The following is a 12,392-nucleotide window of genomic DNA, read 5'->3' as shown; positions in this document are numbered from 1 at the left end:
TGTGCCGTCACACACAGGCTGGCTTTCTGCCCATCTGTGGCTCGCGAGCTATGCACTCTTGCCCCCTACTCTACAGATGAGCAAACTGTGACTCAGAGAAATGACTTATCCACAGCCACACAGCAGGTACGGGGCAAAGCCAGCAGAAGCCAGTCAACCTAACTGTTATCTGGGCACTTCCTCCTGGGGTGAGTCCTGAGGCTGGGTGAGAGGCTGGCTGGCTTTGTCTAGTTTATGCATCTGCAAAGGGTTGAACTAGCCAGTTATATCCGCTTGGCTCATCTCCACAGCTATCCTGGGGGTGGGATGATGTCCCAGCTGTCAGGACACTGGAATGCAGAGGCAGGAAAGGCAGAGAAGGTCCCCTCTAACTGTATAACGGCCCTCTATCTGGAGGGGGGGAAGAATCATGAGGTTTTTCCAAAGGCCCTCCAGGCAGGCCTTCACCCACTCAAGGGTTACTCAGTGGAGCTGGGATGGGACTTGGTGGTAAAGCAGGCGTTCAGTATGTGCATGGCCCTAGTTAGTTCCACTCCCACCAACAACCAAGTGCTATTCACAGAGTGCCCAGTGACACCGGGGCAGGAGGGGCGAATCCTAGGACCTTCCCAGAAGCCTGGGGAAGGAGCCTCTTACCAATGATTATGAAGGCCACCGCGATGATGTACGCCAGCAGGTAGCCACGCACAGGCTCCTTGTTCTTGCCATAGCCTTTGCCAAAGAAGCCAATCAGTGGGTACAGCTGGTCTTGGCAAAGGCACTGTGGACAGTATATCACACTCAAGCCCTGGCTGGGACCTGTCCCGTTCCCCTTCCCCGGGCCACCTGTGCTCCTGACATGGTGGGGCCCACTCCCTGACCTCAGCAGGTTTCTGTTTCTGGGAACCAGGGAAAACCCAGCCGTCTCCTCACCTGGAGAGAGGGCTATTTCCTTTAAGAGTTTGCTAGCCTGTCCCTTTCCCTCTACCCAGATCTATATATATCACACGACACCCTGAGGCTTCACAGCAGCCTAGGAATCTGTCTACTAGGTGCTCACCAGTTGTAACCCGCCACTCCCAGTGGCCTCTTTCTGCAACCTTACCTGGAAGACCTTGGCAGCAGAGACGAGACACGCCAAGGCAGAGGACAGGGTGGCCCCAAAGATGCCAGCTGTGATCAGGGGTGCGAAGGCGGACACCATGCTCATGGTCTGTGGAAATGATCGGGGGCTGAGCCAGAAACCCTACTGTGTACCCCTTCCCCACAGCAGGCTGTGGTCCTGACATCAAACACCCAGAGGGGATCCGAGGCCTACTCATAGGCAGGAGGTGGGGACGAGAGCCCTACCTGGGCAGGAAGCCCTGCCCCAAGACTGGGCAATAACTTCCCGCAGTCTCCTCTACCTCTCTAGCCTCGAGTGCCCTTCAGCCAGGCCCACCACATGTACCTGGTAGTAGTTAATGAGGCCATAGCGGCAGCTGTGCCGCTGGGAGCAGTCGGTGAAGTTCCAACCGTAGCCACAGGCCAGCCCTTCGCAGGTGCCTGGGCCCGGAGTCACTGTGTCATTCAGGTCCCCAGAGGCATCTCTCACCACACAGGAGCCTGAGAGGAAAAAAGTGTGGGTTGAGGGGTGTGTGTGTGTGTGCTTGTGTGTGCATGTGTGTCTTTTCTTCCCTTTTGTCCTTTGCTTTACCCTCCTCTTCCATTCCCCAAGGCCAGCCACCTCTGCCGAGGAGGAGACACTGGACAGGCTGGCTCCTCCTTTATCCCGTGACAGTATTGATGGCAGCGGCAAGCATGGGTGTCTTTTGGTGTACCTGACAATCTGAGCAAGGCAGTTCTCTTGTTGTTGTTGCCCCCGCTAAACCCAGGCGGGGAGAGCTGCAAGGACCTGCCTAATGTCCTTAAAGCAGAGAGACCTGGCTCTTGAGCCCCTGGTGCCTATAGAAAAGCCCAAGTCCCCTGGCCACCTGTGCAGCTTGCCTCAAAGGTGAATACTGGAAGCAAGAGCACCCCGAGACTCGAGGAGGATGTTTCCCTGGTCTGGCTTCCCTCACCATGAAGGCGCTCTGTCACTGTAGAGAGGACAGATGCCCCAGGACCAGGGCTCAAGGGCCTCGCTGTCTAGCTCCCTCGCTGTCTAGCTCCCTCTGTTAGAAGCCAGCCCCACACAGCACCCCCTTCAGCCTTACTACAGAGCAGACCCTCTCCTCTCTTTCCCACCATCCGTGCTTTGCCGGCTACTCACCAATGGTAGCCGAGATGGCGAGGTAGGAGATGGTGGTCCAGAAAATGGCCATGAGTGTTCCCTTGGGGATGGCTACAGCAGGGTCCTGTGGGAAGGCATGGTATTGTCAGGCAGCCTGGGGCATTCCTTTGGGCCTCGGTGCCTTGGCAGAAGCCGGGGTGGGCAACAACAGACCCTAAGCTTGGACCCCCCAGAACCTGTCCAGTCCTGGAAGAAGAAGGCCCATGTCTGAGGACCAACAAGACGGCCATCACCCCGTGGCCCCAGGGTTGAAATTGATGAAGATGTGAAACCTCATTGGCTCAATATCCAACCTGCAGGGGACCCTTGGCACGGCTCGCTGTGGGTAGCAGGGAGACCCGTGCCTGGCTCTCCACCTCAGGCTTATCTGTGAGCAGTGGCAGCAGCCACCCACAGCTGGAAATTGATGGATCATTCGGCCAGCCCTGGACCCTGTTCACCTCACTGAGTCACGGGAAATCACCACTAGCTGATTAATGTGTCTGGCTCTCCAGCAATAAGCAGACAGAAGACATGCCCCAAACATTCTCCTGCTCCAAGAAAGAGATTTCTCCCAATAATAATGACACTCCTTACCCCTCACCCCCACTCCATCCACTCACACACAGGTCATAGCTTCCTCCTAGGCACTTTCTCCAACAGAACTTCCTGAGACGACCTATGCAATCCCACCCAGCTAGCGAGGAACCGCGGAGAGCAGCGTATGAGGAGGGCGCCAACCTCTGGAGCCCGCCCACAGTGCTGACCCACACTCCCACAGCCTCAGACTCCAGGAGCTGGAACCTGAGCAGGAGCACAGGCTACTTTTCTACAGTTTCCTGTGGAGAGGCAATAACTGCTCCCCCCGGGAGGAGACACAGACCCCATCCCAGGGGGAAGGCCATGTCTGCCATGAACTAATTGTCTGTAAACTTCCCCATGCTCTGTGGGCCCAGTAGATAGGTCGCAATGTGGAAAGGGGACGCAGGCCTAAGGACAGAGGATATAACAAAGGCGCCACCCCACCGCGATCTGAGAGACCGTGCTGGCCCTGATACTGAATAATGGGGACGGAGGCTTGGTGACAGTGACAGTTAATGGGGCTTTAGAGGATTCAGGCTGTCTAAACACAGAGGCCTAAGGATGACCTGCGGGTAGGTACCCCTGAGGATAGGCACCCTGCGGGTAGGTACTTCCGAGGGTAGGCACCCCAGGCATCTTGCAGCTGCTCTCTTGAGAACAGAGGGATAAGCAAGCATTCTGGTCCCCTGGCCTCACTGGGAGATTCAGGCCTAGCCAGCTGGGCAGGCTACTTTCTGTGTTGTCTCCAGGAACAACTGGGCTTACTTGCTCTTTTTGGTTTGGTTTTTGGCCAAGCTGGCTCTGAACTCCTTGTGTAGGCAAGAATGATCTCCAATTTTCCTGATCCTCCTGCCTCAGCTTTAGGAAGGCTGGGATTCTGGGCCTGAGCCACCACGCCTCACTTGCCCAGTTCTTAATTCTGTGAGAAGCATGAGAATTTGAGAACACCTCCAAGAAGGAGACCAAGGTCAGAGGCAGCTCTGAGTTTAACCCCTCCCATGGTCTCAATGCATAGCTCTTTGCTCTGCCGCTTTGAGTTCACTTCTCCACCATTCAGTCAACAAACACACTGAATGCCTAGCTTGTGTCTGACTCTAAGCAGGAAATGGAGACAGACACTGGCTGACACCTTACACTGGGAACACACCGTACAGGATGGAAGACTTGGGAAAGCTGTTTGTTGCAGGAGAGATTTGCAAGGGGCACAGAACTTTGCAGAGTAACAAGAACAGGACATACTAGGTCTCTTAGTTAAAGGCCTGTCATGAATAAATTAGTCTTTTGGGCAGAGCTGGGGTCCTAGGAACGATGGTAGGGTTCAGGGATGCATGTCCTCTGTGGTGCCAGACAGTAAGGATGGGGCTCCGCTCACCTTGAGGTCCCCGGAGATATTGGCTCCTGCCAGAATGCCTGTGGCCGAAGGGAAGAAGATGGAGAACATCCCAAAGAAGCTGCCATCAATGCCTCTCCAGTCAGGCACTAAGTTCTGAACAAAAATGTCCCCTGGAAAACCAATGCCCAAGTCAGAGCCACCCGGAGGGTTTGGTCACCTAGCTGGGCCCCGTCGAACCAGCAATTGACTCCCCAAAGCCTCTGGCCCTGGGAGAAGAAGATCCCAGCCCCTCGTGTCCATTTAATGAGTCAGATGCACAGAGCAACTGTCCCCATCCACAGAACCATTGTCAGGGCTCCTGACCTCACATACCATGGTAGCTGTAGAAGCCTTTGGAGGCCTTGTCTTCAGATGCTGGGATCAGTGTCCCCACCAGATAGTTGGCAAAGGAGACCATGATGACAAGAAAGAACAGCACCTGGGCCTGGAGCAAAGGACACTGAAGGTCAGATGCTCCGGCATTCAGGGGCCTGCCAAGGTCCCTTATTTTAACCACAAAACTATTTCTTCATCTCAGTCAGACAATGAGGCGTCAGGGACATAACAGTGAGCAGGATGGTCTGAGATTAGAAACTGGCTGTGGTGGGATCAGGCTGGGGCCTGGAGCAGCATCTCCCAGCCACAGACACTCAGAAGGGTGAGTTAACCACAGAACCACCTGACCCGGGAGGCCAGTAAGCAACACGGAGAAGAGAAACATCAGGCTCACACCCCTCCCAGATTGAAGGCTCCCTTCTGGTCCAGCCTGCTGGCTGTAACCCAGCAATTCTTCTCATGTATGAAACCGCTGACGTTTGGCTGGATACGTGGACACAGGAGTTAGCAGGATCGAAGAGCACATTTTCCCGCCTCCCTTGCAGCTATGTACAGCTACAAGATCAGGTTATGGCCAGTGGGGTGTGAGCAGGAGTGATATGTTCAACTTCTGACTTGAGCCTGAAAGTAAGGGGTAGGGAATCCCTCCTTCCCTTTCACCCTTCCCCTTTCCCTCTGCCTGGATCACAGACATGATGGTGGCAGCCCAAGTGAACCAGGAGACTAAGGGCCACACACAGGGATGGAGAGGTCACAGGATGGAAGGAATCCACATGCCTCTCCCCACTGCTGTGGAAACCAGCACGCTAGCCCTATGCCATACTCTTTGGATGGTTACAGGAGACAGAACGAAGTCTGTCTCAGGGTCTATTTGTCCTAGCAGCAACACTGCAGTCCTAGCTGATACACTAAGAAGGGGCAAAGCCAGACCCAGACCCACCCTCTCACACCCATCACCTCCTCCTCACCTTGGACTCCCACTCCATCCCAGCCAGCGAGATGGCCAGCAGCACGGTGACAGTGGCCACGCCGATGATACGGATGTCGTTGATGGGGTCTACAATGGGTGTGCCGTACTCCTGGGGGGAGCAGGCGAGCTGTCTGTCCTGTCTTCACCAGTACTCCTCCAGACCCCCCCTGCCCCGACTTTACTTAGGGCATACCATTAGATGATGTTCCCTACCCCAAGGGCTACTGCATGGGCCTGGACAACATGGATCCTAAAAGGGGTCTTATGGGCATGGTCTGTAGTTAATGAGAATTTTATTGTCATAACTTTGGTCAATGGTAGGTAGGATTAGGCAGGAGAAGGAAGACCTGGTCCAGTGTGAGAAACAGTATGGGGACGCTCCCTCTGCCCCAGGCCTGGCCCCTCACCTGAAGCAGGTCCCGGACAGTCTCCGCAAAGCCCACAGTGTGCATGGCCGTACCCACAGCATTGGCAAAGGCGAAGATGAGGCCAATGGAGCCCCCCAGCTCTGGGCCCAGACTCCGGGAGATAAGGAAGTAGGTGCCACCTAGCAGGGTCAGAGCAGGGAGCCAGAGAAAGAACAGTGTGCTGCAAGGGGCGGGCAGGACCAAGGGCCACAGGGCAGGCAACTGAGACCGTCTTGAGAAGGAGAGAGCTCCCACAAGGTCCCATTTGGAGCCATATGGGCATTATGGGGTACACCCAGGGTGAGGCGGCAGCTCAGAGATCCAGAGCAAAAGCAGAGAGTCCAGGTGAAGACTACTCCAGGGAGAACGCACCTGACTTGACCTTGCCATTGGTGGAAATGGCCGAAATAGAAAGGCCTGTGATGGATGTCACCATGACCGACAGCAGGATGATGAGCCAGGTGAGCACTGTGGGGGGGAATGCGAACACCCCAAAACTCAATGGAGAAACCCGAGTCAGCCCCCCAGGTTCCCATGTGACCTGAATCCCTTTCCTTCTCTGAGCCTCAGTTCTGAGCCTGAGAAACAATGGTTCTCAGCCAGACCTGTCACCCCAGCATTTGGAGGTGGAGAGTTCAAGACCAGCCTGGGAAATGCAGAGAAAGACTGTGTCAAAACAGAAACAAGGAGCTGTGCCTGGCGATACATCTTTAATCCCAGCACTCAGGAGGCAGAAGCAGGCAGTTCTCTGGGAAATCTAAAACAGCCTGGTCTATAGAGAGAGTTCTAGAACAACCAAGTTTACATAGAGAGACCCTGCTTCAAACAACAACCCCCTTACAAAAACCCCCAAATCAAAAACAGTAATAACACCTGGGTGTTGTGGCACACACCTTTAATCCCAGCTCTCAGGAGGCAGAGGCAGGCGGATCTCTGTGAGTTTGAGGCCAGCCTGGTCTACAGAGCAAGTTCTAGGACAGCTAGGGGTACACAGAGAAACCTTGTCTCATAAAACAAACAAACAAAATAGTAATAAGGACTGAGATATAGCTATGTTGAGAGTCCTGGGTTCAAGTCCTAGCGCCATGTAACCCAGGTCTGATGGCACACACTTTTAATCCTAGCACTTGGGATGCGGCAGCTAGAAAGCTAAGGTTCTCCTTAGTTACGTTCTGAGTTTGAGACCTGGGGTATACACGACTTCTGTCTCAAAATGAAAACCAAGAGCTACGGCAGCTGGGAGGTAGCTAAGCACTCAGTAAGCACAAACCCTCCACAACCCACACAAAAGTCCTAGGTATGGTGGCGTGCACTTGTGAGCCCAGTATTGGGAGGAATCCTGGGCTTGCCGACCAGTCTACCTAGTTAGTGGGCTCCGCACCAACGAAAGACCCGTCCCAAAGGAGAGGGGTGGTTCCTGAGGTGGATGCCTGAGGTTATTCTCTGGCATCTGCACATTCAAATACAAGCATGTGTGTGAGCACACACACACACACACACACACACACACACACACACTTCCCCAGATGAAGTTAAAGTGGGTCTATCTACCTCCTGAGCTAAGTGGGAAGTTCATGTGCCAATATGCGAATAATGTCCAGGCACTGAAGGGAATGTATCCACCTTTGTCAACAAAATCAAAGCAAAATAGTTGCCTTGTCCTCGGCACCTTCAGGTAGCAAAGCCTGTGCCGTTTTCCTGAGCCTTGTACACTTGCAATGGCTCTATAAGGCAGGTACAATTATCAGACCCACATTCTTCAGGAGAGTGTTTGGAACCTCCACAAGGCTACCTAGCTTGGTGCCGGGCTCAGCATCTCCACCCGGGTCTTCTAGAATCCCAGTTTCGAGCACAAATACTCTGAGACAGGCATTGGCTCAGTGGGATTCACCAAGGAGCCCTGTAACCGGTGACTCTAAGGCCAACCGTCCCTCCAGCCCCACCCTCCTCTGCGGCTGCTTCCATCTGAGAATGTGCTGAGAAGGAGAAGGCCTAGCCTGCTGCCTCTACAAGTCCAGGGGCATGCTTTCCCTCCTCCAGGAGGTGGCACTCACCGATGCCCGCCTGTGCCGTGATCCAGGGGAGCCGCAGGTAGAGGATCACACCCCAGATGTTGAGCATGCATCGGATCTGGGAGAGGGGTGGGGTGACATGTTTCCTGAGATGCCCAAGGTCAAACCCTCAAGGGCTTGTTCCCAGGCCAGGGGACACCTGATGCATCTGATGCTTTCCGCACCCTGGGTACCCTGGGATCGGGCTGCCCGGCTTGGGACCCGGAGGAAAGGACCGGTTTACATCCCACCTCCTCCCACCCAGCCATGGAGGCCTTGAATGGGCTTCAACCTTCCCATCATTCACCCTGTTCCAAGCCCAAGACCCTGTGTCTGCCAGGTCCTAGCCATTGCCTTGGGCAGCTATCAGGCCAGGGCATGGTATACTGGAAGGGTCGGCAACGACCCACATGAAGTAGAAATCCAAGCCCAGATTGTTCCCATATTGAAGACATAGCCCGAGGTCATCACTGGGGCTGAAATTCCAACTGGGAGGGCCTGCTGTGGACTTTGGCTCTGCCAAGTACTAGGGCCAGGTAGGGGCATGTGTCCTTCACACATGAGGTTTCTGGGGTTCTTGTCTGATGAGATGAAAACCAGGACGTGCCTGGTTCTGGACAACACAGATCAGGACTTGCTCCAACCCTGGCTGTGAACCCCCAGGGGTGAATGAAAGCTCTGGTTCTGAGGGAGAAACGGTCACAGTGGGTTTGCAGAATTAGGATCAGAAGCTTGCCCCCTGCTTGCCAGGGCGGGGCTGATGCTTTCTCCTACAGTTCATCCCAACACCTTTATAGAACGCTGTGGAGTCTTTCAAAGTCAAGGTCACTTGATTCTTTACTGTCTGAAGGCTTAGTTATGCTCTATGCGGCAGCAGCAAACACTCCTTCTCCATTAGGATGCACTCTGGGGTGTATGCCGGGGGTGGGGGGGGGATGCGGGGGTGGTGGTCACGGGTTATGGAGGGGATTGTAGATGTGTGTGTTCGTGCTGCCCTCTGGTGGCTCTATGGGGGAATTTTTCTAATAACTCCCTAGCAGGCATTGATCCAAGAATTTTCACAGCTATAAACCAATTTAATGCTCAATTTTACTGATGAGGAAACTGAGGCAGGGAGTGGCTAAGAAGCCTTTCTAAGGCTACGAGATTAGTGAGTATCTAAGCACAGATCTTCCTAGAGTTGGATCTTGGCCAAGAGCACACAAGAAGTTTGGGAAGCCTTCCACCAAGTACAGCTGGAGGCCACTGTGTTTCTTCACTCAGCCCCTAGTCCTGGCAGTGTCCCCCTAAACAGACTGTGGATGCTTCCTCTTCTTACTTTTGTCCCTGGGATGTCATCACCACCATCATCATATAGAGAAACGGAGGCCCAAACTGAGCCCAAGACCTAACCTGCCCACCAGGATCCGAGAGTCAAAGCTGGGGCTGAATGGGGCTCTACCTCCACCCTTTCTTGGCATCACACTCACCAGTCCACGCCCACTCACCATCACCCCCTTGACCCAGCCGAAGCGCACAGGCTCCCCAGGGCTTTTCTCATTGTTGGTGCCGGCTTCGTCCTCCCCAAGTCCATCAGTCAGTTCCCGGCCTGGCCGTCCATCAAAGGCCAGGGCATGCAGGTGGCTGCCCTCCTGCTAGGGAAGACCAGCAGAAGTCGGGAAATGGGAGTTGGGGGCTGAGTGTCTGTGTTCAGCCATACCTGCCCCACTTTGCCACACAGAAAGCCCCTGGACAGCGTCCTAGACACAGTGATGCTTGAAGCTTGGAAAGACACCAAGGAGGGCTAGCTGAGCCTTCAGAGGCTCCTCCCCCTCTAGGGCCGAGGGCTGGGAACTGACAAGCTCTCAGTATGAGAAGGGAGACAGATTATTTGACCCTTGGGAGGTGAAGCGGTTTGACTCAGGTCACACCCTGGGTCTCTGGTACAGATGGACTTGAACCCAGGCCGCTACCCCAGCACGACAGGTCTTCTGGTTTGTACCCCTGGGACTGCAGCCCACGCTGGGGCCTTCTGTCCTTTGTTCCTGGCACCTCATCTCAGCATCCCTGTTTCAATGGGGGTCTTGTTCGGCCGCTCCAGAGGGCTGTTCTGAGGCAGAGAGGAGGGCTAGGAGTTAGGCGAGTCCCTGCTCCTGAGCCAAGAGTAATTCTGTCCACTGTCAATGAGGAAGTGAGGTCACAGGGCTTGGATTGTCCAGCTTCCCAGAGAGCAGAGCCAGCAGGCTGACATCTGAGCGGGCCTACCATGCTCCCCTCTCACAGCCTCTCCCAGGGACGTGCAACTTCACTTGCATGAGCAGCCACGCTATCTTTGGGTCGCCAGTGCCTGGGCCATGAGGATTATGTGTGCTCTGAGCTTCACGTCACTGGCCATCCACTAGTTCATTTGAATATCTTGATCCTGGAGGAAGATTCCTAGCCATCTTTCCAACACAGATGACAGAACGTGTTGGGTAATCAGACCAGAGTCACACAGCTGGGAAGCGGCCAGTCTCCCAGCTGGTACTTACCTTGAGGAACGAATGCAGGTCAGCCAGGGTGGGCCGCACCTTCCGGGGCTCGCCCGGCAGAGCACTGTTAGCGTAGTGTTCATAGGCAGGCACCACGTCGATAGTGTTGTAACCGAAGGTGCGCATGTACAAGGTGCTGCCGTGTGTCAGGTGGCTGGGGTGGCTGCTGTCACCGGCGGCCGGTGGGGGCTCGTCACCCCCCAGCAGGGTGCTGATGGTGAAGCGCCCACTGCACAGAGCATCTCCTGGCATCTCTGTCGCAGGTAGCTCCGCCATGACGACTCTGGGTATCAAGGGTGGGCAAGGACACCAAGGGTGGCTTTATAGGCTGGGCAGAAGGCGGGAGCTTGTCCCAGACTGCCCATGGCTGGTGAGCAGGGTCTCTGCCAGGGGTGGGAGGCGGAGCAGAGCCAACTGCTGTCCTGCCCCCATTTATTTGATCATTGACACGGGGGAGGGGTACTTAGGAGTAGGAGGGCTGGGCTAGCTGAGTCCAGAGGCAGCTCTTCTGAGTCTAGGGTAATAGAGGGTCTGCAGCTAGGCCCCAGGAAGCAGCAGTCAGGAAAAAGGACCCGGAGAAGGCCTGTTGCAAGTGCCCGCATTACAGCCCTCTCACTGGGGCCACAGCGTATCTCTTCTCTTTTATTTACTAGTTTGAGTGAACTGTCATTTCAGGACATGCATATTAAAAGAAAGTCTATCTTCTGATCTCTGTCTCTCGGTGTCTTTCCTGATACATCATCTCATTATATTCAAGCCATTATGATTATGGCTTACAGGAGCGTGTGAGTGGCCTCAGACCAGACCTGCAGTCACTTCTTAGCCGACAAACCCTGAGGGCTTGGTGCTAGCCTCCAGCCTCCAGGGCAGACACAGTGTCTCGCCTGAGCTGCACATTCATAGGCTTGGCCTACAGAGTCGTGGTTCACAGAGCCCAACTGTGCCTTCCCTCCCTGGAGCCACGGAGCGCTCCCATGGAGCAGGCGGCTGGTCACCGAAGGGACCCTGGGTTTTGAAACATGAATTAGTGGATGCTTGATGTTCTACAGAAACAATGGCCGTGTGGCTGCGAGGGCTCTCAGAGTCGGTTCCTACGCTGACGGTCTCACCCATGTTGTCTTTTCCCCCAAGAGGCTGGGTGTTTAAGGACCGACTGATGTGAGGCATCAAAGTCTGGCATCCTGCCCTGCCTCAGGGTTTCCCTGGATCATCTGAGGCTTAGGGTCTACACCACAGCCTGCTTCCCTCTGCCCTCCCAGACAGGCCCTGAACGCTCACTTCACACTCTGCTTCTGGGGTGAGGCAACCAGCCCCTTTCAAGAACTCAAGGAGACCGTGCATGTTCACTGCCGCTTTATTCACAATAGCAAAGAATTGAAATCAATAAATACATGAATAACACAAATTATATATATACATATGTATGCATAAATTGTGGGTGTGCACACGTGTGCGCACGCATGCTACTCAGCTCTAAAGAGAAAGATGAAGTTAAAAGTTTTCCAGGAAAAGGCATGGTCTTAGAATGCATATTAGGTGAGATCCACAATCTCAGAAAGAAACAACACATTTCCCATGTGGCGTCTAGACAACAATAAATGTCCATGTATGGACAGAAGTACCTGTGGGTACAGTATAGCAGGAAGAAAGAACAAGAAAAGCTACTTATTGATGAGGAAGGACTGAATGCAGGAAATGACACGAGATATGAAATGGAGGAAGCTAAGGTTTTTCTCCTCTAACCCTGCCACAGAGGTTTTTGGTTTGGGTGGTGAATAAGTGCAAGGAAATATATATTCGATACTAAAGGTGTAAACTACAATGTGAAGTTTCCCAGCTTCGTTTCTGTGTAGTTCATTACGCTGCATCAACTTCTGATATGGTAAATTTTGGTGTGCAATGTTTCTTATTTATTTGCAAGATTTTGGTGTTTT

General features: G+C 54.0%; 1 protein-coding gene across 5 annotated transcripts in view; it reads right to left on the bottom strand.

The window, feature by feature from the left end:
* The window catches only part of Slc12a3 (solute carrier family 12 member 3), a 33,501-nt gene extending 22,767 nt beyond the window's left edge, over positions 1-10,734 (bottom strand). For 3 of the 5 annotated variants that reach the window (XM_050144393.1, XM_050144397.1, XM_050144398.1), the window contains exons 1-12: positions 10,459-10,734; positions 9,436-9,582; positions 7,952-8,027; positions 6,270-6,365; positions 5,898-6,037; positions 5,489-5,599; positions 4,518-4,629; positions 4,185-4,315; positions 2,231-2,315; positions 1,430-1,584; positions 1,085-1,192; positions 637-760 (exon numbers count right to left, since the gene is read on the bottom strand). In XM_050144393.1, coding sequence (XP_050000350.1) covers positions 637-760; positions 1,085-1,192; positions 1,430-1,584; positions 2,231-2,315; positions 4,185-4,315; positions 4,518-4,629; positions 5,489-5,599; positions 5,898-6,037; positions 6,270-6,365; positions 7,952-8,027; positions 9,436-9,582; positions 10,459-10,734 — 1,561 coding nt within the window. The remainder of the gene's footprint in view (positions 1-636; positions 761-1,084; positions 1,193-1,429; positions 1,585-2,230; positions 2,316-4,184; positions 4,316-4,517; positions 4,630-5,488; positions 5,600-5,897; positions 6,038-6,269; positions 6,366-7,951; positions 8,028-9,435; positions 9,583-10,458) is intronic. The other 2 variants (XM_050144394.1, XM_050144399.1) reach the window with 1 other exon arrangement.
* Positions 10,735-12,392: the final 1,658 nt, after the last annotated feature.

Source organism: Alexandromys fortis, unplaced genomic scaffold (genome assembly GCF_014885135.2).
Source record: "Alexandromys fortis isolate MF-2015 unplaced genomic scaffold, M_Fortis_MF-2015_v1.1 scaffold_1, whole genome shotgun sequence".
NCBI lineage: Eukaryota > Metazoa > Chordata > Mammalia > Rodentia > Cricetidae > Alexandromys > Alexandromys fortis.
This window is presented reverse-complemented; position numbering and strand designations above follow the sequence as displayed.